This window comes from Xiphophorus hellerii, chromosome 3, assembly GCF_003331165.1.
Source record: "Xiphophorus hellerii strain 12219 chromosome 3, Xiphophorus_hellerii-4.1, whole genome shotgun sequence".
NCBI classification, from domain to species: Eukaryota; Metazoa; Chordata; class Actinopteri; order Cyprinodontiformes; family Poeciliidae; genus Xiphophorus; species Xiphophorus hellerii.
In genome coordinates this window covers 33,005,307-33,027,484 of record NC_045674.1, presented here as the reverse complement: position 1 = coordinate 33,027,484, position 22,178 = coordinate 33,005,307, and the positions used below count along the sequence as shown (strand labels likewise).

The 22,178-nt window shown below is 39.1% G+C and overlaps 1 protein-coding gene across 5 annotated transcripts in view; it reads right to left on the bottom strand.

Moving 5' to 3' along the window:
- grik2 (glutamate receptor, ionotropic, kainate 2) overlaps positions 1-22,178 on the bottom strand; it is a 445,844-nt gene that overhangs the window by 294,097 nt on the left and 129,569 nt on the right. For all 5 annotated transcript variants that reach the window (XM_032558115.1, XM_032558116.1, XM_032558118.1 and 2 more), the window contains 2 exons: positions 12,309-12,476; positions 10,858-11,115 (listed from right to left, as the gene is read on the bottom strand). In XM_032558115.1, the coding sequence (XP_032414006.1) occupies positions 10,858-11,115; positions 12,309-12,476 (426 nt within the window). The remainder of the gene's footprint in view (positions 1-10,857; positions 11,116-12,308; positions 12,477-22,178) is intronic.

Below are 22,178 nucleotides of genomic sequence, written 5' to 3'. Positions count from 1 at the left end.
CCAGAATTTAAAAAAAGCACTCCATCAGTTGCTGTGGCCATTCTAAGACTGTCAATCCTGGATGGTGATGCAGGGATGCTTTGGATTACAGCAGCCACATAACTGCCCAGCGCTGTGTGCATGTCAGTCTTTTCTTTGTCATGTGACAGTGGGCTTCAAGACAGCATTGGTGACAACAAACGTTTTTTCTGGTACATATACTGCTTCAGGTTTGTATCTCATAAGTCTCATTAGAAGACGCTGGCACCTCAAGGGAACATTACCGATGCTCTGATTATTTACTAATGGCACCAGTGTTTTGTGATCAGTTTTCAGCCTGAACTGATCTAGACCACAGAGATATTTGTCAAACTTCTCACAAGCCCACACGCTAGCCAGACATTCATTTTCCATCTGTGCTTAGCGTGTTTCTGCAGCTGGTGTCTGGAGAAGTAGGCAATAAACTTCCATTCTTCTCCATGAAGCTGGAGCAGCACTGCTCCCAGCCCATAACTACTTCTGTCTGCTGAAACTGATGTGAGTTTGGTGATGTCGTAGAAGGCAAGGACTGGAGCTGTAGTCAGCATGTTTTATTTTCTCAAAGGCTGACTGTTCCACAGGGCCCCAGGTCTAGACGTTGTCAGTCCTCAACATCTTATACAATGGCAACCCTACTGTGATCAGGGAGGGCAAAAACCTCCTAAGATAGTTCACCATTTCCAGGACTTTTTTAAGCTCCTGCACCTTTCCTGACTGCATCAAGAAAGGAAAGTACTGTACCTCCATTTAGTTTAGAGGTTATCTCATCTGGAGTGGGCAATATGTAGCGCTTTCTTTTCACTGATTTATTTAATTTAGTTAAGTCGATGCAGATCCAGGCTTTGCCTGAGTTCTTTTTAAGAACAGGGATGATGGGAGCACGCCATTCAGTAGGTTGTGTAACTCATTCTGACACCATTAACTTTCATTCTTTCCAGCTCTTCTTTAACTCTCTGTAGCAAAGGCAGAGAGTATGTACAGCATACGGCACAGCATTGTCCTTTAGCTGTATTTTGACTGGTTCGGTTTTTAGTGTGCCATGTTCCCCATACGCTTACCATTGTTGTTTGTCAGTTCATCTACTCACCTCACCAAGTTCATCCTTACTGAAAGCGATCTGCTGAGTAGATTGTTGACTTTATGTCCACTGACAACAAAAACTTTAGATGGGTACTTTTTTCTCTTGTGTTTGAGGGTGACATTGAAGCAGTCAAGACAACGCAGCTCCCCTCCTGGGTTGGTCAGGGGCAGATCAGATGGTTCCAGAGCTCTCTCAGGGTTAAAAGTTGTGCGAAAAGTTTCTTTGTTCATCACATTGATGTCTGCACCATTGTCAATTTTATACTCAACTGGAGGTTCATCAACTTTCAACTGTACAGTCCACGCTTCACTTTGCTCATTCTTATCACACACACAACCTAAGAAATTTGAGCTTGCTTTGTCTTTAATCTCTGAAACCTCATTTACTGATTTTCTGTTCCTACACACCCTGGCCTAATGTCCCACTTTATGACAGTTGTGACACAGTTTTCTTTGCAGGGCACATCATTTCTAGAGTGCTATACTTTTCCACATTGCCCACTTGCCCACATTTATCTTAATTTCCCCCTTTTCTATTTCCTTGCTGCTTACTATGTTGTGGTTTCCAATGCATGTACAGTATCTCCTCTTATGGTTAACCTCTTCCACTGATCTCACCGAGTCGCCCTGTTGGCTCACCTGAGCAGCCACCTTTTCAGATTGTCTGACGGTTTGTATCGTTTGCGCTAACGTCAGATGCACCACGAAGTGCAGCCGGCAGAGAGTTCTTTATCCCGTTTCCCAACAACAATGCGGTCTCGGATGCTCTCCTCCCACGAGGCGCAGAACTAGCAGGTTTCTGATAGGTCATACTGCGCTCAGATAAAACACTCAGCCTTTTCTCTCTGCCGCTGAACGGGGAACACGCAAGTCTGCTGTCATTCTCAAAGATAAAAATCTTCAATAATAATGGACGAAGGCAGAAAACAGATGGCTCCATCTTCTGTTCTGAGTAGATCATTTCAACGCAGACTGTTGCACTAAATCCTGAAAATGTTAAAAATATTAGAAAAAACAAATCCAAATATAGAAGGATTATTTGTTTGTAAACACAATAGATGCACGCGCAACCTGACTGCAGAAAGAACCAGACTAGATTTGAACTGTCACTGGTTGGTATGGTTACTTGCATTGGTCTTGCCGTTTTAACATTAGGCAGCATGTTGTCAGCGTACTTCAACTATTTATCAAAGCATGATAAAATAGTTATGTTGCCAGATTGAGATTAGTAAATCAGATACACCTCAATGACCCAGATGCGTTACATGCAGGTGGTAAGCGGATAAATGATGAGAAAACAATCTGAGATGAAAAGTGCAGCGGGCTCAACGGGAAGCAGTGTGAGCAGAGACCTTGTACTAAAAATAAAACTTTCGACATTGGCAACAGAAACCAGATGAAGAAAGCTGGTCTGCGCTGGCTGCGTGTTGTAAATTTTATTAGTCTGAGGTAAATAGCTTAAACATACTCAGAACATTCGGAACACACACAGATATGGAACCAGTCACTTTAAAGTAGTTGGTTTATTTCAATTAAATCAGAATGAAAGATGATTAATATTGTATATGTATAGATCTGTTTATTACCATTCAGAAATTTGGACCCTTCCTCCACAGAAATGTTGGCGTCATCTTCCTGAATTATATGACTCAATAAATAGGCTTGTAGTTCTTAAGTAAAACCAGCTCCCTCTTCTATATCATTCCATTTAGCTTCTGCAGATAAATTGCTCAAATCTTCGCTGAAATCGCTCAACTTCCTCTGCATCTCTTTTCAGCCTTAGTTGTTTCCAATTTGACTTACCCTGATTACGTCATAAGATGGCGTCAACATTTGACCCTGTTACTACAGATGAAAACTGCAATGTGATGGAATTTATAGGCTGTGGGAAATATTATTTAAAGTTTTTGTGTACACAGAATGAAAGCACAGACTGTCAAGTCACAGACTCGATAAGATGGACAAGTGCTTAAGTTAAACAAAATATAACCATTAATGCATCCCTACTAGAATTAAAGGAATGAAAATATTTTTTTCACTCTGCGCAATGACTGTACATAATGTGTTTCACTTTCTGAAATGAGAGACAAAAAATATAGACATTTTTCACAATATTGTAACTATTCTAACACATTTCATTTAAATGTATGTAACTTACTGGTTACATACACACCACTGTTTCCTCTGAAAAACGTTGTTTTGGTTACCATGGTAACAGAAGAAATGCTTTTTGATTTCTTTTTTATTTTTCTGTCAATCCTTTTATAAACTTAATATAGTTCAGAGTATTTTATTTAAACCACTGTACAGTGCTATTCTGAGCTTATCTCTTTTAAGCTCAGTGTATGTATATGTATATATATACTGTATATATATACACACACACACGCCTATATGATGTGTGTGGGTAAGGTGTGTGTGTAGGGGTGTGTATATATATACAGTACACATGCATATGTAACATAGTTAAAATGGTTCAGGTTAAATCCTGCTAAAATGCACCATCTGCTGGTAAAACGGTGTATTGCATTCACCCTAGAAAGAGCGGGGTATTAAAGAGATATTATTTATAAAATATGTTTATGGTTTTTGTTTTTGCATATTATTGAAATATGTTTAATCCAGGTTATGCTAGTTTTGCCATTATATCGTTTTTGTTGCGTTATAGAAATGTTTAGTCCGTGAGAAAGTATGGCGGGAATTTCCCACACGTTAACATTATGGCTCCTCCTTGCAGGAGTTTCTTTCATGCCAGAGACTGACTTTACCTCGGTGCCCATGTGTGAAATGCAGATGGAGAATTAAAGAAAACAACTGATTCTAGATTGAGCTCCTAGTCGTTCATTTCTGCACCAAGAGAAGCCACCAGATCCACATAGGCCATACATACACAACCACCTTACCCACACACACACACGCACACCCCTGCCTTCATTCTAAGATCATTCCAAAAATGTTGCAGATTGCATTGCAGACTTTAAAGGACAATATTTAAAAGTTGTATGTTTTCCTATGCCTTAAATTTTTGTGTTGTATTTATTGCTGCCTCTTTGCCAGGACTCTCTCGCACAAAAAGGTTTTTAATCTCAATGAATTTTTATCCTGGTAAAATAAAAGTTAAATTATTAAACAATTTTAAAATTGATTAAATGGCGTTGTCATGATTTGCAGTGATGAGGTGGTGAGGAAGACGCAGCAGACCCAGATAGTACAGTGAATGATGATGACATTAATGATGAAAAGACAAGATACACAAAGTCCAGGCAGCAGAGGCTAGGAGCTCAGACTGGTAGCAACTGGTAAGTTCACACAACTGCTGACAGACTTGACGGCAGACAAGACGAGGACCCAACAAGGAACACAGGTGGGATTAAATACACAGGGAGACAATCTGGGGAAACAAGGAACAGGTGTAACCAATCAAGGGGTAGACAGGACAACACAGAGACTCAATAGACACAGAAACCAAAATAAACACAAAGAAAACTCAAATCCTCACAGGCACAAGATATTAACAGAGATACCGAGTAGATCTGAGCAAAACTCAGGCCTAAATATGTAAGATAGTGAATATATTATGCAATATGACCAGTCTATCTATACTAACTTCAGCTTTCTGGCTAGATGAGGCTTTGAGAGGCCTGGCAGTTTTACCTTAGGCTAGCACAGACAATATGATCTCCAGCATATGCTACATATAGGCCTGTCACGATAACAAATTTTGCTGAACGATTAATTGTCTCAAAAAATTATTGCGATAAACGATAATATTGTTTGAAGACCTTTTAACACTGATGTAATGGAAATGACGTAGTAATTCATGCGATTTCCTGCCAAAGACAGATACACTTTATTTTCAAAAGAACACTTAACACTGGAACTGTTAAACAAAATAAACAAAACAACCAAAAACAAAACTAAAATGGATTCTTAGTCTCCATTAACAAAAAACTCACTTGGAAAAAAAAAAACCTAAACAACATAAAGCCAAAGTGGAAATAAATACTGCATTCAACCGAAAGAGTGCAGATTATGAAGTCTGTATATTATGTTGCCCTTCAGTAATAATTAGATTTAAATAGAGAAATGGGCACATCGACTACCTGATGCAATAGTTCACACTACATGATTTTTTGCTCCTATTTTTCCCCATACAACAATCTTAGAACGTTGGTCTTTCTAAGATTGTGTGGTGTGTTACGGTAGATCGTCGTTGCCGCTCCGATCTAAATCAGGGGTTTTCCCCGACTGGGATCGAGAGCCCTGTTGAATGTGACAGGTAGGAAATTACGTCGGGGAATCCCAAACAGCTGATACGGCGCAACGGTACATTGGAGATGATACGTGGAAACAACATTAATGTTTATTCAACATGCAAAGAATATAGAAATGACAAGAGGAGGAGTTGGAGCGAAATTTCTACCGCAGTTGATAAACCCGGTAACTTTCCAGCTAGGTTCTAATGATTTTCATTCAGTCAGGACTTTACGCTGACACTAGCCACATGCATTGCAGGTAGATTGTAGTAAAGCATTGATTAATGCCTGGTTTTAAAATTAGTTCACTGGACATGTAGCCATTATTTTGTGCCCATTGTTGGACACCACACGGCAGGACCGAACCCGACCGAACCGTTATAGCTAGGATTTCTGTCGGCTAATGTTTTCAGGTTTTGAAAATGGGCCGACAGCTCTAAGATCCTGTCGTGTGCGCTGGGCTTTACACTAAGGAAATGAGGAAGGGAGGGTCAGTGGAGAGCATCGGAGTTTAGCCTTTTTTCGTTCAGTGTCATCAACAGAAAGAGAAAAAGGTCAGAAGAGACGATAATGCCGATAATTAAAATGACGTCTGTAGTTTTAATTTATTGTACAATTAATTGATTTATCGTTTATCGCGACAGGCCTAGCTACATACAGTATGTCCAACCTACTGGCATTATGTCACCTTTGAAATAAGACTGCAAAATTACACAGTAAAAAAGCTTTTCCCAGATAAATATTCACTCAGACATGATGAACAATAAAAATTACATCATTTCAAAGTCTAAAAAATTTCAAGAAGGAATATTTAAATTAGTTTACAATGATTTTTTCCCCCCATTTTTTAATTTTTCTGTTTTGGACAGGATGTATATGCCAATTGTTCAAAATGCCTTTGCATGCTGAGGCACTCAGTTAACTTCACAGCAACAAAGAGGTCAAGCTCAGACAGAAACACATCTGACTCAATGCAATTAGACATGTTCCATCCTCCAGGAAGCTTCCAAACCCAGAGATCACATCTGTGAATCCATTGCACTGCATCTGCTTTTTTTTGAAGATTTGGATGCAGCTAAAGGAACCTATTCCATGAGGATCTCTACACATTGTTCTTGAGCTTATTTAAAAACCACCAGACGTTTAAAGGTTGGTATCTTTTCAGAACGTGAGACACATCTGTACACTTTGCCTCTCAGCATCCACTGATCTTGCTGTTATTTCACAAAGTCACTTTGTGGCTTAGATCCTGTAATTCCCAACCATTCCTACTTTGTTTAATACCACTAAAACATTAAGGCCTGATATGCAAAGATTACAAATAAGAAGTACTAAGTTGTGGGGGGAAAAAAAAGAAAACTGCATGTGCACAACTGACAAAGATTGTGGTTGCAATTGATTACAGATAAAAGTGGTGCAGACCATCCACTTTTCATGAGGATTTGGTGTGATACCAGCTGTCATCATGGAGAGTTTTGTAGAGCAAATAAGCCATAAAAGAAAGATGAAGTTGAAAGCCAGGAGGTGTTACAGTAATAACTATAATAGTAATAATAATACATTTGATTTAAATAAGTATATATTGTGGTACTATACAACAGTGAAAAAAATGAAAAATCAATCAAAATACATTTCTAATCAATTGTATTTTGCATATCCTCCTCCCAGTATTTTGAGCTTTCTGATGAACAGTGATGAACAAGTTTTGCATATTCATGAAGGCAGACATGCTAAATTTAATGCACCTGCTATTCTCCTCATTTAACTAATGCAATCATGTTTGCATGTTATTTGTAGATCAGAAGTGCCTATGATATCAAGTTTGCATCTGGTGCATCTTAGTGTGGAATATTTAGTAGTAAGATATTTTTATGACTGGACTTATTGCATCATGATAATGGTACTGGGCTGGTATAACTACTGATTCACTGCACTAACTCTGGTCCCCATCGCAGGGGGACCAGAGTTAGTGTGACCTATCCACAGTGTATCCCGCCTTTCACCCACTGGAGATAGGTACCACCCCCCCTGGTGACCCCACTAGGCATAAGAGTATTAGAAGATGGATGGATGGATGGATGGATGGATGGAGATGGATGGATGGATGGATGGATGGATGGAACACTGATCCGAGCAGCAGGAAAAAGGAGGGTTTCAGGAATAAAACTCTGATGTCACTCTGATGTAAACCTCACTCCTAGGACAAAAACTTTCTCTTTCTCTTCACTAGTGGAAGAAGGTCACTCCTTGCTTAGGAGCTTTGTATCCAAAATACTTCTGACTGTATTGTATTGATTTGCCAAATGAATAAATCTTGATTCTGGTTTGTTCAGAATTCTGCATAAGAAAACTTATAAATACAAGTTCCCCAAAGATTGCCATCAACAACCAACACTGACTTCCACCTCCGAGAGGGAGAAGAGGAGGAGCCTGTCTAGTTCTTATCAACAGCTGAGTAGGAGATTCTGGTCACAACTTTCTTCATCACCAGCCTTTAAGAGGAAATAAGCTCCTGACCAATATGTCTAAATCAAAGGTGCCTAAGTCCAGCCCTTGAGCTCTACCATACTGGAGAAGAGTTTACATAGAACCCTTCTCCAGAACACCTGAGTTTAATGAATTGCTCATTACCAGGTTTCTGCCGAGGTTAATGAATCCTAAGGGAATTCAGCTGTCTGAAATGGGTGCATCTAAAAGTGGCAGGACCTGCCGAACCATGGTCTAAACTGATTTTTAAATTAATTTAAAAACAAACCTTTTACTACAATCCTTAGACTTTAAGCATACACATTTGTACAAGATGTGAATGTAGATAATTTTATGGGTTATTTCATGTTGTATATTTTTGGTGTTGCTGTATGATGAAAACACAGTATATTTTTGTCAAATTAATTCTGTAATTAACATATTCAAAAATCCTCCTGAAATAAATCTGGTTTCTTAATACTCACAATTCATACTAAACTGTAACATCATTGCATTATATTATTGGTTTTATTCTTGTCTATTTTTTGATTTTACTATTTTATCTTTAGCAGTCTTAGTTTAATTATTATTAGTGTTATTAGCTTAGTGAATTTGTTAGATAAAGCATTTATTCAACAAACTGTAAGTGTAACTATAAGTTTCATTCAACTCAGGTATGTTTGAAAGAAGTTGAATTTCCATTCCATGCAGCTGTGTATGGTATGGGTATGGTATATATGGTAAAACTGAGACTGAAATGTTGTGCTATTTTTCAGATAATCAAGTAGAGCCTGAACTTACTCAATTTCATCTAAATTATAGTTTTATAAATTTTTGCCTTAAGCAATAATTATTCACAGTCAAAGACAACCTACTAGCGCAACAGCTAATGAGAGTGATGTTCAGTCTTTTACAAATAAATGATGGTAAAAGCCACTGCTGGGAAGATCTCTTTTCAGAGAGCTGGCTTTTGTGGTACAGCTTCCAAAGAAGAGCAGACAATTTTGGCTCCCAAACGGCTCAATATATTATCAACTGCCACCTCATATATTAGTTTGTAGTAATTTGGTAAATATGTATATGCTCTGTTTCTAAATAATTTTTCATGCAGTGTTTTTATGAGGGTACTTATAATAATAATAATTTATCATTATAATATCACTTAGGCCTATTACAAGGGCTGCAAAACAATTACAGGCTCCATATTTATCAGTCGATAACAAGAAATTTTGAGTTATTATCAGCCTGATGTCATAACGTATAGCACCGACAACATGTTACATGGTGTGGGTGTTTTGTTTTTTTTTAATCAAGTGCTTCAACTGTATGAGGTCTGCACAGAGTTCAAGTGGCATCAGTATAATTGGAGAAAACAGCTTTCCAACTGGAATAAGTCATTTTAAAATTCCCTTATATCAGAAAACATCTGGAATAATTTCAATAGTAATTAAAAAAATACAATATCAATTACCCAATTAATAAATGTTGAAAGATTAGTGACCTTAAGCACAGCCATGGCTTTGATGTTGAAGGCCTGATGCTGGATATAAGAAGCATTTGACACCTGGTGATTAATCTATCAAGGGATTATTTGTTTATAAATACAGTGGATGCACGTGCAACTTGACTGCTGAAAGAGCTTTAGATGCTCAGTGGTTACCATGGTTACCCACATTTATTGTGTTGTTTTACAATTAGCTAGCATGTTGTCAGCGTACTAAAACTGTTTATCACAATGTGACAAAATAAGTTATTCTAAAAAATTGATATTATTGAATGAGATGCATTGTAATGAGCCATAAGCAGTAAATGCAGGTGAGTTGATAAATGAGTTGGAGATTACTTTCCAGCAACATTAAAGCAATTTGTTCAAGGTAAGATTATCAGTTATCAATATGTCTAGTCCCTCTAAATAAGACAAACATACACATGGTGAGCAAAAAGAGCATCAGAATAGAGCTTTCCTAAAATGTAAGTTTTTATTTTGAAAAAAGAAATTAATATTCATATAAAGGACAAATACAATACAATAATTTCTTCATATTTTGGTCATAATTAGAGGGATAACGAAGATGTAGATGCATGCATCAAGGTGGGTGATAAAGTAAGCTTTCAGAAATCAAAAATTCAGCGGCTTGAACGGTCGGCAGTGAGGTATAGTGATCCTGTGCTAAAATAACCAACTTCTAACAACTTTAAGCAAAGCTGCGTGTGGGAGTTGCATCTGGCAAAGAGAAGTGATCTATGGTGGATGTGAGTTGTATATTATTTTATTAGCCTAATTGTAAATAGTTTAAATAGTTAGAATAAAATATTCTTGCTTGAATTCTGAAGGCGACATGCGCTGACACAACGTGACCTCACCTGATAGTCCCTCTGTACTGGTACTCTCTAGCCCTTTGAACTCCATGTTCCTCTCGAGTCCCTCTGCCTGTTCATTCTCCCACAGATTACCTGCCAGCAGCTCTTTGGGACCAAATCTGATATGGCAAACTGGACCATTTGTGATCTCACCGACAGATTTCAAACTTCTCCCCAGTGTCCATAACCCTCCTCCAAACCATAACAGAACTTTTTAACTTCTTCATTCAAAGAAAAGAATCTCCTTGTCAAACCCAAACCTTCAGTTATTAATTCAGTCTCATCTCCAAGCATCACTGAACCCAAATCCCCCCATGAAGTCTGGAAACAGGCTCACATAGCTTGTAAATAAACATTGATTGTCATTTCAGCCTGGTGTCCGCTGACTGATTGTGCTTGTGGGTTAAAAGTTTGCTGACAGACCATGACAGCTTAAAAAAAAGAGCAACACTATTCTATATAAAATGTATTTGTTTTTAAAAGTTATTGTGTGAATTATAAATACTAACTTGTTAACTACTCTTTATTAATGTTTGGTATTGAAGTACTCATATTCCTATTTAGTCTGGAAAAAACTGGTATAACGACATCTCTACATAAATCATTTTCAAAGCAATTAAGAATGATCTGTAGATAAATTAAAAACACGCAATAGAGGACATGTTTATACTCTTACCAGTGCTGTCATCATAAACCACAGTAACTGTCTTCCATTTGAAGAAGTGGACTAGATCCAGAATAGCCCGGCTGAGGGAGGAGAAGTCTGGAAACAGGCTCACATAGTAGATGTCTCGGTTGTCTGATACTTGATGCTTCCACTTGGTCTGAATATGTGGGACACCCAAAGCATTGCAAATTGACTGGACTGCATTAGCAGAGGAACTGTGAGAGGGGCCAAAGATGGCTGCCACACCAAGAGAAAGCTGGTCACAAGCTAAAGAGAGGAAACAGAGTAATTAGTTACATGCTTGTATTATGCAGAACATTTACAATCTAAAACCGTTCCATTTCTTAAGTTAGATTTATTAGCCTATTAAAGAAGTTGGATTGTACCAAACCTTTACATGGATTTTAAAACAAATTATTAAAAAAAAAAATCTACATTATTTCTGACATCAGAATATCTTTTCATTGGATTCTAAGTGAATTAAGCAGCCAAGAATAATTTAAAAGACCTTGATAGAATAGGAAGCAGTAACCTAGTCCACCTTTGAAATATTGTAGAAAGAAAAGTAAACAAATGAGGGGCATCTTAAGACATTTGTTATCTGTACTATGTTTTTATCTTATATTAAGTTCATGAGGCATGAACATAAGATAAGAGTTATAATAGTTAAAGTTATATAAAATGTAAAAGAAAGTTCTAGAATTGCTCATGCTGCTCCACATTTGCCCTCTTTTAAACCTGTTTCACCATCTTAGGTTACTGTTAGTTCTCTTGTTTCCAAGAAAGAAGACTATCTGTTCAGGAAGTTATGAAATGAAAACTAATGAGAGTGTTATTAGAGCAAAATTTAAAGCAGTTCTTGAATATTTAAAGTCAAAAGTAGCATGTCTGACCATGTTACATCTGGCCATGCTCTAATGTTAACTGGCTTCTTAGCCAGCTAACATTGCTGTAGGTTTCAGTTTTACTCCATAAGGGGAAGAACAGCATAAAGCAATAATATTCTGTGCCATAAGCAGGATTATTTAAATTGCTCAAATAAATACAGTCAGTGTTTGTTTTATATTTTGTTGCAGCATTTCATCACTGTGTATGAAATGCTGCAACCTTGAATTTGTTTCCATGACATGAAGTTGAAAGTGTTCCTGAGATGATTTGAGTGCAGTTGGGTGAAACCTAAACAACTATGTACCTATGTATTAGCTTTATTTTTAGAGCACATTTAATATAAGAGACTTTTATAAATCATCAAAACAGAATATTGTGGGCTCTAATTGAGCAAAGAATCAAAATATCAGACTGATGCAAATACTTACACATATTTATAGGCAGATAATGAGTAATTAGAAAAAGCTAATCAGTTTTCTGTTTTCAAATGTCCACAACTCAGCACAATTTCACTGCTTGACTATAATGAGCATAATCTCAGCCCATAAGGCTTTCAAATTACAAACACATACCTTTCCTTGAGGCTTCAAAGCTGTCATAGATGTTTATCCTTTGGATGTCATAGGTGAGTGTAGTGTTTGGCAGTAAGGTTCTGTTCCTGTTGATTGTGTTTAAAGCAAATTTGAAGGCTAGTTCTTCGGCACCTGAAGGACCACTTTCAATGGACTCAAATATCCCTCCTGTGAAAGAAAACAGAATAATTATAAGCTGTTGAAAATAAATTTAAAAAAATACAATCATCAACTAGAGTTGTTACACTATAAAAACTGGTGAAACACTTCCGTTGGACTCGTAAGAAGAGAGTAATAAAAACTTCTGGTTTGCAATGTAAAAATTTCATTATCAGTTTAAACAAAACTCCCCCAACTGAGATTTGACTCCAGATCTTTAAGTTGTAAAATAAGCAACAACCTGAGCCATGGTCCAGCTGTCTAAAAAACCAAAACATTTGAGTGAATGAATTACTTACAATCTAAAATAATATGGGGGAATTTTTCTGCCATAATTCCAGAGCACACATTTTCAGTCTTAAAGCAGAATTCCATGTCTTTTTGCTCAAAACTTGTAATGTTTGTACTCAAAACTTCTTCTCACACACTTGCAGAACTCTCTGCTCACTTAGGAAAAATTCTCTGCTTGCTTTTGGAACCACCTTTTGGCACCATCACCTGGCAACCTCTCAACCAATGGAATGAAATTGTTGTACTTGGTGCGTTTGTTTCCTTCTAGCGGGTGTGTTTGTGTGTACTATCGATTTAGCAAACTGCTCCACCCACTGGATCTAGGGAGCTGGTTGGGTGAACACACTCCTGTCTAATGTCAAAAGGCTGTTAACGATCAGTAGCACACCGCTTACGGATGTTTAGTGTAACACGGAGCAGAAAGCTGAGGCAGTTGTTTCTCCCTGCATCCAGTGGGTGAGCAGGTTGCTACAATCGATAGTAGCCACACAGGCACACCCGCTAGAAGGAAACAAACGCACCCAGTACAACACTTTCATTCTATTGGCTGGGAGGTTGCCAGGCGACGGTTCATTTTTTGTTCCAAAAGCAAGCAGAAAATATCCGTGTCCGAATTCAGGGTCTGTATCCTTGGAAGGACCTGGTCTGTAAGGACCCTGTCCTTACAGGTCCTTCAAAAACTGCAAATAAACGAAGACAGGAAGAGAAAAGTTTTGAATTCGGACAGGGCTAGCCTTCACCAACTGTCCCGCCCCCACCTCAGGTAATTCATGTTGCATAGCAACTGTGACAGCGTGAAGCAGAGAGCAGCGAAGAAAAAACAATGGAGCCGAAGTTTGGTATATAGCCATATATTACTTCTGATTTATGCATTATTCTTGACCTTTTATAGTAAAGGGTATTCCATTGTAAAACAAAAGTTAGTTTGATTCTAAAATGTTCAAACATGTATTGCACATTTCTACCAGGAATAAATCTAAGAAAATGATTCATTTTCAAATATAATATTCTCCAGATCTCAGATAAGACATTACAGTTAAATGAAACTACTATGTTTGAAGAACCAATTTGGTCAGAAATAAATGAAATACTTTAGTAAACCACACATTTTACAACTAGATATTACCTGTCTGAATAATATTGGTGTTTAACTTCCACTCATTCGGGAAAGCTAGCGGGAGTTTTTTAACAATGTGCCGGGAGTCAGGCGTTCTCTCCCGGTAAACTGAACCTGGAGTGCCTGGACAGCTCACAGCTGGCGAGGGGAGCGGCGGGTACAGACATCTCCAAAACTATTGGAGCAATATTGCAAATAGGTTATGTATTGATGAACCAAGCAGATATTTGAGACTTACACGCTTATATTTTTGCCTTATGTTATAGCAAAATATATAGCAAAATAATTTGTCGGACTTCACCGCCATTTTTGCCTGAATGGTTTGGATTCGCAATGAATTATGGGATATAGTGGGCCATGAAGGATACACCGGACCCATCCTTCAAATCTGGTGAAAAGGAGGACGCATTTGAAGGTCGCATTTGATGGAGTCTTTGAATTAGTACAGGCCTTGTCACCGCGCTATGACCCAAACGGTCTACAAATCCGTCCTTCGAAGGATGCAGACCCTGAATTCGGACACGGCTAATGTTTCGTAAGCAAGTAGAGAATACAAGCAGAGATTATATCTGAGCGTGAGGAGAAGTTTTGAGTACAGGCATTACAAGTTTTGAGGAGAAAGACATGAAGTCCTCCTTTCCAAATAAAAATGTAAGCAAAAGTATTAAAAGTTTTGAGAACAAAAGACATGAAAATCTGCTTTCAGACTGAAAATGTGTGCTGTTGGAATATGGCAGAAAAATTCCCCCATAGATTATTAGAAACCACACAATTGCGCTGGCCCTGTGTAATGAACATGCTGCCACCACTGTCAGCACCACAACCACACTCCTTAATGCTCCGATATGCAGCCATCACAAATATAAACCACCACAGTCTCACTATGAAAGATTTATGCATGTTTCAAAATGTTCGTGAGCCATCACACTCCATTAGGAACCACAAAAAGCCCACATGGAGACTTTACCAAGGGAAAAATTTCATTTCTTGTTGCAAGGTCTTCACACAGTTTAAAGGCACATTCAAACAAACCTGTTAGAACTGAATTCCCATAAAAGAAGAAGAAAAATTTAATTTATCTAAATTATCTGCACAATTAAATGAAGTCTGAATCTTATTAGGAACACAGCACACTGCAAAATAAATAAACATAAACAAAACCATTGTCATGTGGCATGTTGGAAAATTGACTGAAAGTGGATTTTCTTGAAAGATTTGTTTTTAAAGGATTTTTTTGACTAGTGGCCTTTATTTCACAGTAGATTGACAGAAAAGTGAGTCTTGAAGGGAAAGACATGTTGCAAAGGTCATTTTTCTGACAGTTGCAGTTGCAGTGAAAAGTAGGTCTGCAACTTATTTTGTGTTTCCTGGAACATTAATATGTCAACCATTTAAACTGTTTGTCCACTAATATGATAGTCCAGCACATTGACTAACCCAGCAAATAGATTTACAGTGTATCCCAAACTTAAAAATGATGCAGTTTCTTAATAAGTGATCATTATGTTGCTTAAGGAGCATATTTAGCTGTGGCATGTGGTGCTCACCATCAGAGGGTGAACAGGTATGGGGCTCTCACAGACTGTCAATGCTGGCATGAGAATCTCTTGTCATAGCTCATAACCTCTAACTAAATATTGATTAAGCTTTTTATTGTTTAATTATAAATAAAAACAATAAGGTCATATAATGGAAGTGTTAGCACATTTCCTTTGGCAGACTGTTTCAAAAGAAATCCACCACAACAGCTATTTCCAAATGAGGCTCTGTAAAAAGAAAAGGTTGCCAAACTGTGAGTCTTTACAACAATGGCCCTCCTGGGGAACACTGTACTTCTGACAGGGAGTAAATGAATATACTAGAATGAAGTCTAAAGGAGCTGGTAGAAGGGAGGCAGAATATGTGATCAATGTACTCTGATTGGCCTGTGGATCAATCAGGTCCTTTGGGAGTCGTGGAGAGCAATGCTTACAGATTGAAGTGTTTTGTTTGGGTTAGCCCTATGGCCTGGTTTTTCTGGCTCAGTGTCAGTCAGAGGCAATCCAGGAGCCAAGCTTTATTTACTCTAAATACAAACACTTAACGGGAGAGCTCTGTTCAAGCCAAAATGAAATCTGTTCACATCATTAAAGACTGAAGGAGTACTGCAGGTCCCTCATGTCACAAGCGATTACTACAGAGCAGACCAGCTCTGATCAATGCTCCCTACAGTGATTTCACCAGTCATTTTGGAGCTTCTAACTAAAACTTTTTCAATAAACTTATCATTTAAAGAAAACAAGAGTTCAAGACTATGTGGACTAAAAATACTAGACAGAATGAGGGCAGAAAACATTAAATCATTCTGTAAACAGTTTTTTTTTGTTAAGCTTTAAGATTAAGTTGTTAGAGTGCAAAGTACCAGGAGTTTCTATAAAGCTTCTATAAAGCTGGACGGTAGTTGTGACACAAAAGAAGCAATCTTTATATAACACTCATATCAGCATAAACCATTCAACCTGCGCAAAAAACAATTGATTAATACAGTTGGGAAAATCTGTCATTTTTTTTACTTAATTAGTTCCTAAAAATGTATCTGTTATATGTTATTATCTATTGTAATCTATAGCTGATCAGTATATCACATCTTGATTAAATATGATATATACATTGTTACTCAAATTATTTGCTAAAAATCCCAAAATGTATCTCAAGTGGATCTGATTCCTGCTGGTCATCCTTAAGATGCTTTCCTGTGCTTCTCAGAGAGTAGACTGTGACAAAGCACAAATGTAAAGAACCTTATAATCAAAAAGAGCTGTGGATTTATTAGGCACCACTACAGACATTCTTAAATCTGCCAGTCCAATTAAAATAAGTAGACAATAAAGATGAGTGTGAGGTGACCAAGAACACAATGGTCACTAAGATAAAACTCCAGTGGTGATCCAACAAAGTGTTAAGCCATGGGTGTGGCCAGCAATACTTTTTTGGTGCCATCGGTTTTTATACAATCTTTTTATAAAGCAAATGTAATGTCGATAGCTCCTCAAACTGTCAGAAGTCAAAAATAAAAATTACTTTTGCATTGAAAATGTTTGGTTATTAATGCAATTTTTTCTCATAAAAATAAAAATCATTCCTCTTGAGTATTACCTCTCAAAGGAAATTAGTTGAAAAGATATAATCAGCAGAATTAAGACATCATTTTTGCTATTATTGCAGCAGTTCTGGGGAATCTGGTTTTGTACTAAATGATGCCCTGCAGAATTCTGTTGTATTCCAAAAAGTACTGTAATTACAAGTATCTCACGTCACATTTTATTGAATCGCTGGTTAATGTAAGATACATCACGCATTGCTGACACTAAATTAATCATCCCAGTGTCTTTATAGACATACTACTTTCCTTCTAGGACAGATTCCATCTTAATCAGGCCATGCACCACAGCTTTTCCCCACAACTCCTCTAGAAGTTATTAATGATTCAATATGACTCTGCCAGTAGCAACAATGCCAGTGTGATCATTACAACACGAAGAAAGAATCACTGTTTGTCATACACTACACACTCAAAGGGGTGCAACTGTGGCGTGTAATGACATCAACTTCTTGTTTTTTTTTTCCGTCTGGGATACGTCCTAATTTGTTCTAATCATGACAGAAAATACAGCCTTATTCTTCTTAAACATTTTTAATTAAGTTTCTTCTTCTCTTTATTAATGGATTGCAAACAATTTCGGAGATGCATACTGCCACCTATTGTCAATGCGTGTGTAACCTTAAAGCCTCCACCTACCATATTGGTTTTAATTTTTTATTATGTAAAAATAAAAATTATGCAATGTTATGATGACATTAGTGAGAATGATGTAATTCTACCATATTAAAATAGTGAGTTGTTTAAAAAATAAGCAGAAATGAAGATAAAATCACAGCATGTATTCAGAGAACTGGAGGATCTTTTAAAGCTGAAGTCAAATTAATAACTTTGTTTAAAACAGATTCATCGACCATCCATGGATGGTAGCACTTTTTATGCCTTTCAAAATATCATAGTAGACTCATCCTCTTCATTCCTACGTTGTCAAGTTCTGATGCTTAGGGAGCGCTACATCATGAGAGAACCCTGAATGTCAATTAATGACAAGAAAATTGTCAGGTTCTGTGTTTTTCTGTGTGTTTATTTTGAGTTTCCTGTGTATCTGTGTTGTCCTGTCTCCCTTTGATTAGTCCCCAGGTGTGTCTCGTTCCCCGATTACTTTGTGTATTTAGTGTCACCTGTGTGTCTGTGTATTTGTCGGGTCCTCGTCTCATTTGACATCTGTTCTGCCGTGTGTCGGGTTAGTCCATTTGTGCTCTCTGTTGCTACCTGTGTTGAGCCTCAGCTTCCGCTCAGCAGTGCTGCCAGGGATTTGGACTGTTTGTGTGCATTATTTCGTCATTAAATCTACCATATTTCTCTTACCTGGGTCTCCTAGCGTTTTGCCTCACCACTCATCCACACCACTTTATGACAGAAGGACCCGACCAGAACGTACGGTGAGGCACGCTATTTTTTTTTACATCATGGACGCAGAGGAATTACAAGAACTCACAGAAACCATCAAGAAATATGTCAAGGCCATGGCCAAACCCTACGCCGCCTGCAGACGGCTCGGTTTCGCCATTCGCTTGGGACTGTTGCTGGATTACTGGGTTCCACGCTTTCCGCACCCGGGGTTGGTGGATTTGCAGAGGGAGGCAGAGTGGGAGCGTGAGGCAGCTATAGCCGTCATGGCTGGCGACCCTCTGCCTCCCAAGCCGAACATTCCATCTATCCGTTCCACCAACCCAGCTCCGTCAACTCCAGGTCCAGCACCTCCAGAGTCCGTAGCAGCGAATCTTCCGCCTCTCGCCGTCGCTGCTCCGGATCTTCCGCCTCTCGCCGTCGCTGCTCCAGCGTCTGCCGGCTCTCCTGCCGGCTTTCCTGAGCCTCCAGCCTCCGCTCCAGCCACTGTCCCCATGGTGATGGGGTTCCAGGCAGCCCGCCTGGCTCCAGGCCGACAGGCGGCGCGGTTAGTGGCTTTTCCTGCCCCAGTTAGAGGGTTATCGGCCCCAGTTAGTGGGTTATCTGTTCCCTCATTGTTTCCCAGTGCTTCCGAGTTTCCCAGTGCTTCCAAGTTTCCCAGTGCTTCTTCCGAGCTCCCTAGCGTCTCCCTTGAGTCCCCAGAGTCTCCTAGTGTCCCCTCCGAGCTCCCTAGTCTCCTCCCTGAATCCTTTAGTGCTCCCTGTGTTTCCTCGTTGTCCCCCAGTGTACCCTCAGAGTTTCCTAGTCCGTCTCCAGAGTCTCCGCCTCTTAGTGTTCCTCCCGAGACCCCGCCTCTTAGTGCTCCTCCCGAGTCTCCTCATCGCCGCCACCTCTGGGCGGCCCCAGAGACTCCTCGTCGCCGCCTCCGGGCGGCCGCCGGACCTCCTCTGAGGTTCCCGCCTCCAGCACCTCCGCCCACCCTGTGGGTAGTTTTTTTTGTTGTTTTTGGACTCTTGGCCCTTCCTTTGCCTCCGCCCACTCTGTTGGGTAGTTTTTTGTTGTTCTGGATTCTGACCCTCCGTCCAGCGCCCCTCCGCCCACCCTTGTTGTTTTTTTGTTTTTTTTTCCTGGACAGTTGTTTTGGGCGTCTGGTAGCCGCCCTTGAGGGGGGGGGGGTACTGTCGGGATCTGTGCTTTTCTGTGTGTTTATTTTGAGTTTCCTGTGTATCTGTGTCTCCGTGTTGTCCTGTCTCCCTTTGATTAGTCCCCAGGTGTGTCTCGTTCCCCGATTACCTCTTGTGTATTTAGTGTCACCTGTGTGGCTTTGTTGGGTCCTCGTCTCATTTGACATCTGTTCTGCCGTGTGTCGGGTTAGTCCATTTGTGCTCTCTGTTGCTACCTGTGTTGAGTCTCAGCTTCCGCTCAGCAGTGCTGCCAGGGATTTGGACTGTTTGTGTGCATTATTTCGTCATTAAATCTACCATATTTCTCTTACCTGGGTCTCCTAGCGTTTTGCCTCACCACTCATCCACACCATTTTATGACAAAAATGTCAACATGTGATGCAGAGGGAACCTGACCAAGCGAACATTTTTGATAAGTAGGGAGTGAGAATGTGCTGGTTTGTCAGAGGTTTGACATTAACAGAATCTGTAGCTCTTTTTCAGAACCATTTCAACCTTTACAAGAAAGTACAACAGAGTCTGGTATAGTAGAATCAATCCAAGTTATTGTTGCACACTTAATGATTAAGCAGTGTGGTTTTCGCAGGTTCTTTTATTTTCTGAACGCTTACTCTAGCTCACTTCCCCAATATGAGACAATTTATATAAATAGCATTTAACAGCACCTAATTGATATTTACCTGTTAACACAGACAAGAGAGACAGTGAGCGCCTCCGCTGACCAGCCGTTACCGCACTAAATTGCCGTTGGCTCGCTGAGTCAGGAGTGCTCACCGTGCTCCATGTGCCAACTGGTGGCGAACTGCTGTAACTGCAGTTTAATACATCTCAGTTCAAGTAGGAGAAGTGCAGCTTAAGAGTATAGTCTTTTAAATAAAGTAAAAAGAGGGAGGGGGGTGTGATAATTCTAATGTCCATTCTGTCACATTATATCTGTAGAAGAAATATTTTTGGAACTCTGCAGGTGACAAAGCATAAGCACAGACTGTAAAATACAAACCATTCAGAATGGCCAACCTCCAAAAGATTTAAATGTTTTTAATAAAATGATACTTCTTATCCTAAATGCTTCACGTTTCCTGAATACGAAATATTAACCAAAACTTGTAAACACAGTAACGGATTAAACATTTTATTATAACAATGGTGCTGACTTACTTGGGGTGGGAGAGAGGTTATGACAACTTATCCTTTTTCATGATAGTCATGGTATTCATGAACTTTATGTAGTATCATGAATGTTTACACACAAGTAGTATAAGAATTAATCAAGAGGAAATACGTTGAGAAGACAGAATATAATATTGAAAAGCCTTAAATGATTTAAATGTGAAAAAGAAAGTAAGACACAGCTGTTGCAACTGATTTCTTGCCCAAAGCTTTCGCAGTTGTTTTGGAACAACTTTTGGAAAATCAGAACTTTAACCTGATAACTAAAAACATGTGTTTTTGAAAAAGCATAATTAAAACTGACACATTTTCCACTATTCACAGTTATTTTCCAGAAAGTTGCAAATCATTGTGTACAAGACAAATGGTTATATTAGGTGATTTTATCAGCCAACCCTTGCTGTTTGGTCTGGAGAGAAATAATCTTTTTGTCTGCCAGTCTCTTAATCCGTTTCTGAGAGTGAGTAAAGGCCATGTTGACCTTGGGGAATGACAGACTCCAAGGATCAACAGAGTTCAAAGCTAGATTTACACTGAGTGTGGATATAAATACCAATAAACACTCTGATTCAAGTTGATTTTAGATTTCCATGGCATAGCAAGTCTGAATGTGAGAGAAAGAAATATTTACAGCACATTTTCAGACTGAATCACTGTTCAGATATCAATGTAAATTTCTGAAATCTGCTGTGGACTTCAAAGGGACAGTAAAGGGCTAAAATACAATTTTATTGTTTTATTAAACTGTAACAGTGTAACTGTAGTCAAAATGTTGTCTGTTATCCTGTAGATAGGATCATGTCCCTAGAGAGACTCGTACTCTTACTACTTTGGTCCACACTTGGACCCCTTGCAGTTTCCCTACCAGCCCAAGCTTGGAGTTGAGGATGCCATCATCTTCCTGCTGAATGGTGCATACACTCACCTGGACCAGCCGGCGAGCACTGTGAGAATTATGTTTTTTGACTTCTCGAGTGCATTCAACACCATCCGTCCGGCTCTACTGGGTGAGAAACTGACGCTGATGCAGGTGGACCCCCCCTTGTGTCCTGGATTGTAGACTATCTAACTGGCAGACCACAGTCTGTGAGTCTGCGACACTGTGTGTCAGACAGTTTTGTCAGCAACACAAGAGCTCCACAAGGGACTGTCCTCTCTCCCTTTCTCTTCACGCTCTATACATACGACTTCAGCTACTGCACTGAGACCTGTCATCTTCAGAAGTTCTCAGATGACTCATCTGTGGTTGGTTGTATCAGAGAGGGTGATGAGACTGAGTACTGTGGACAACTTTGTCACATGGTGTGGATTAAACCACCTGCATCTCAATGTGACAAAGACCAAGGAACTGGTGGTGGATTTGAGGAGGAGAATCAGGACACCGGTGACCCCTGTTACCATCCAGGGGGTCAGTGTGGACATTGTGGAGAACTATAAATATCTGGGTGTCCACATTGATA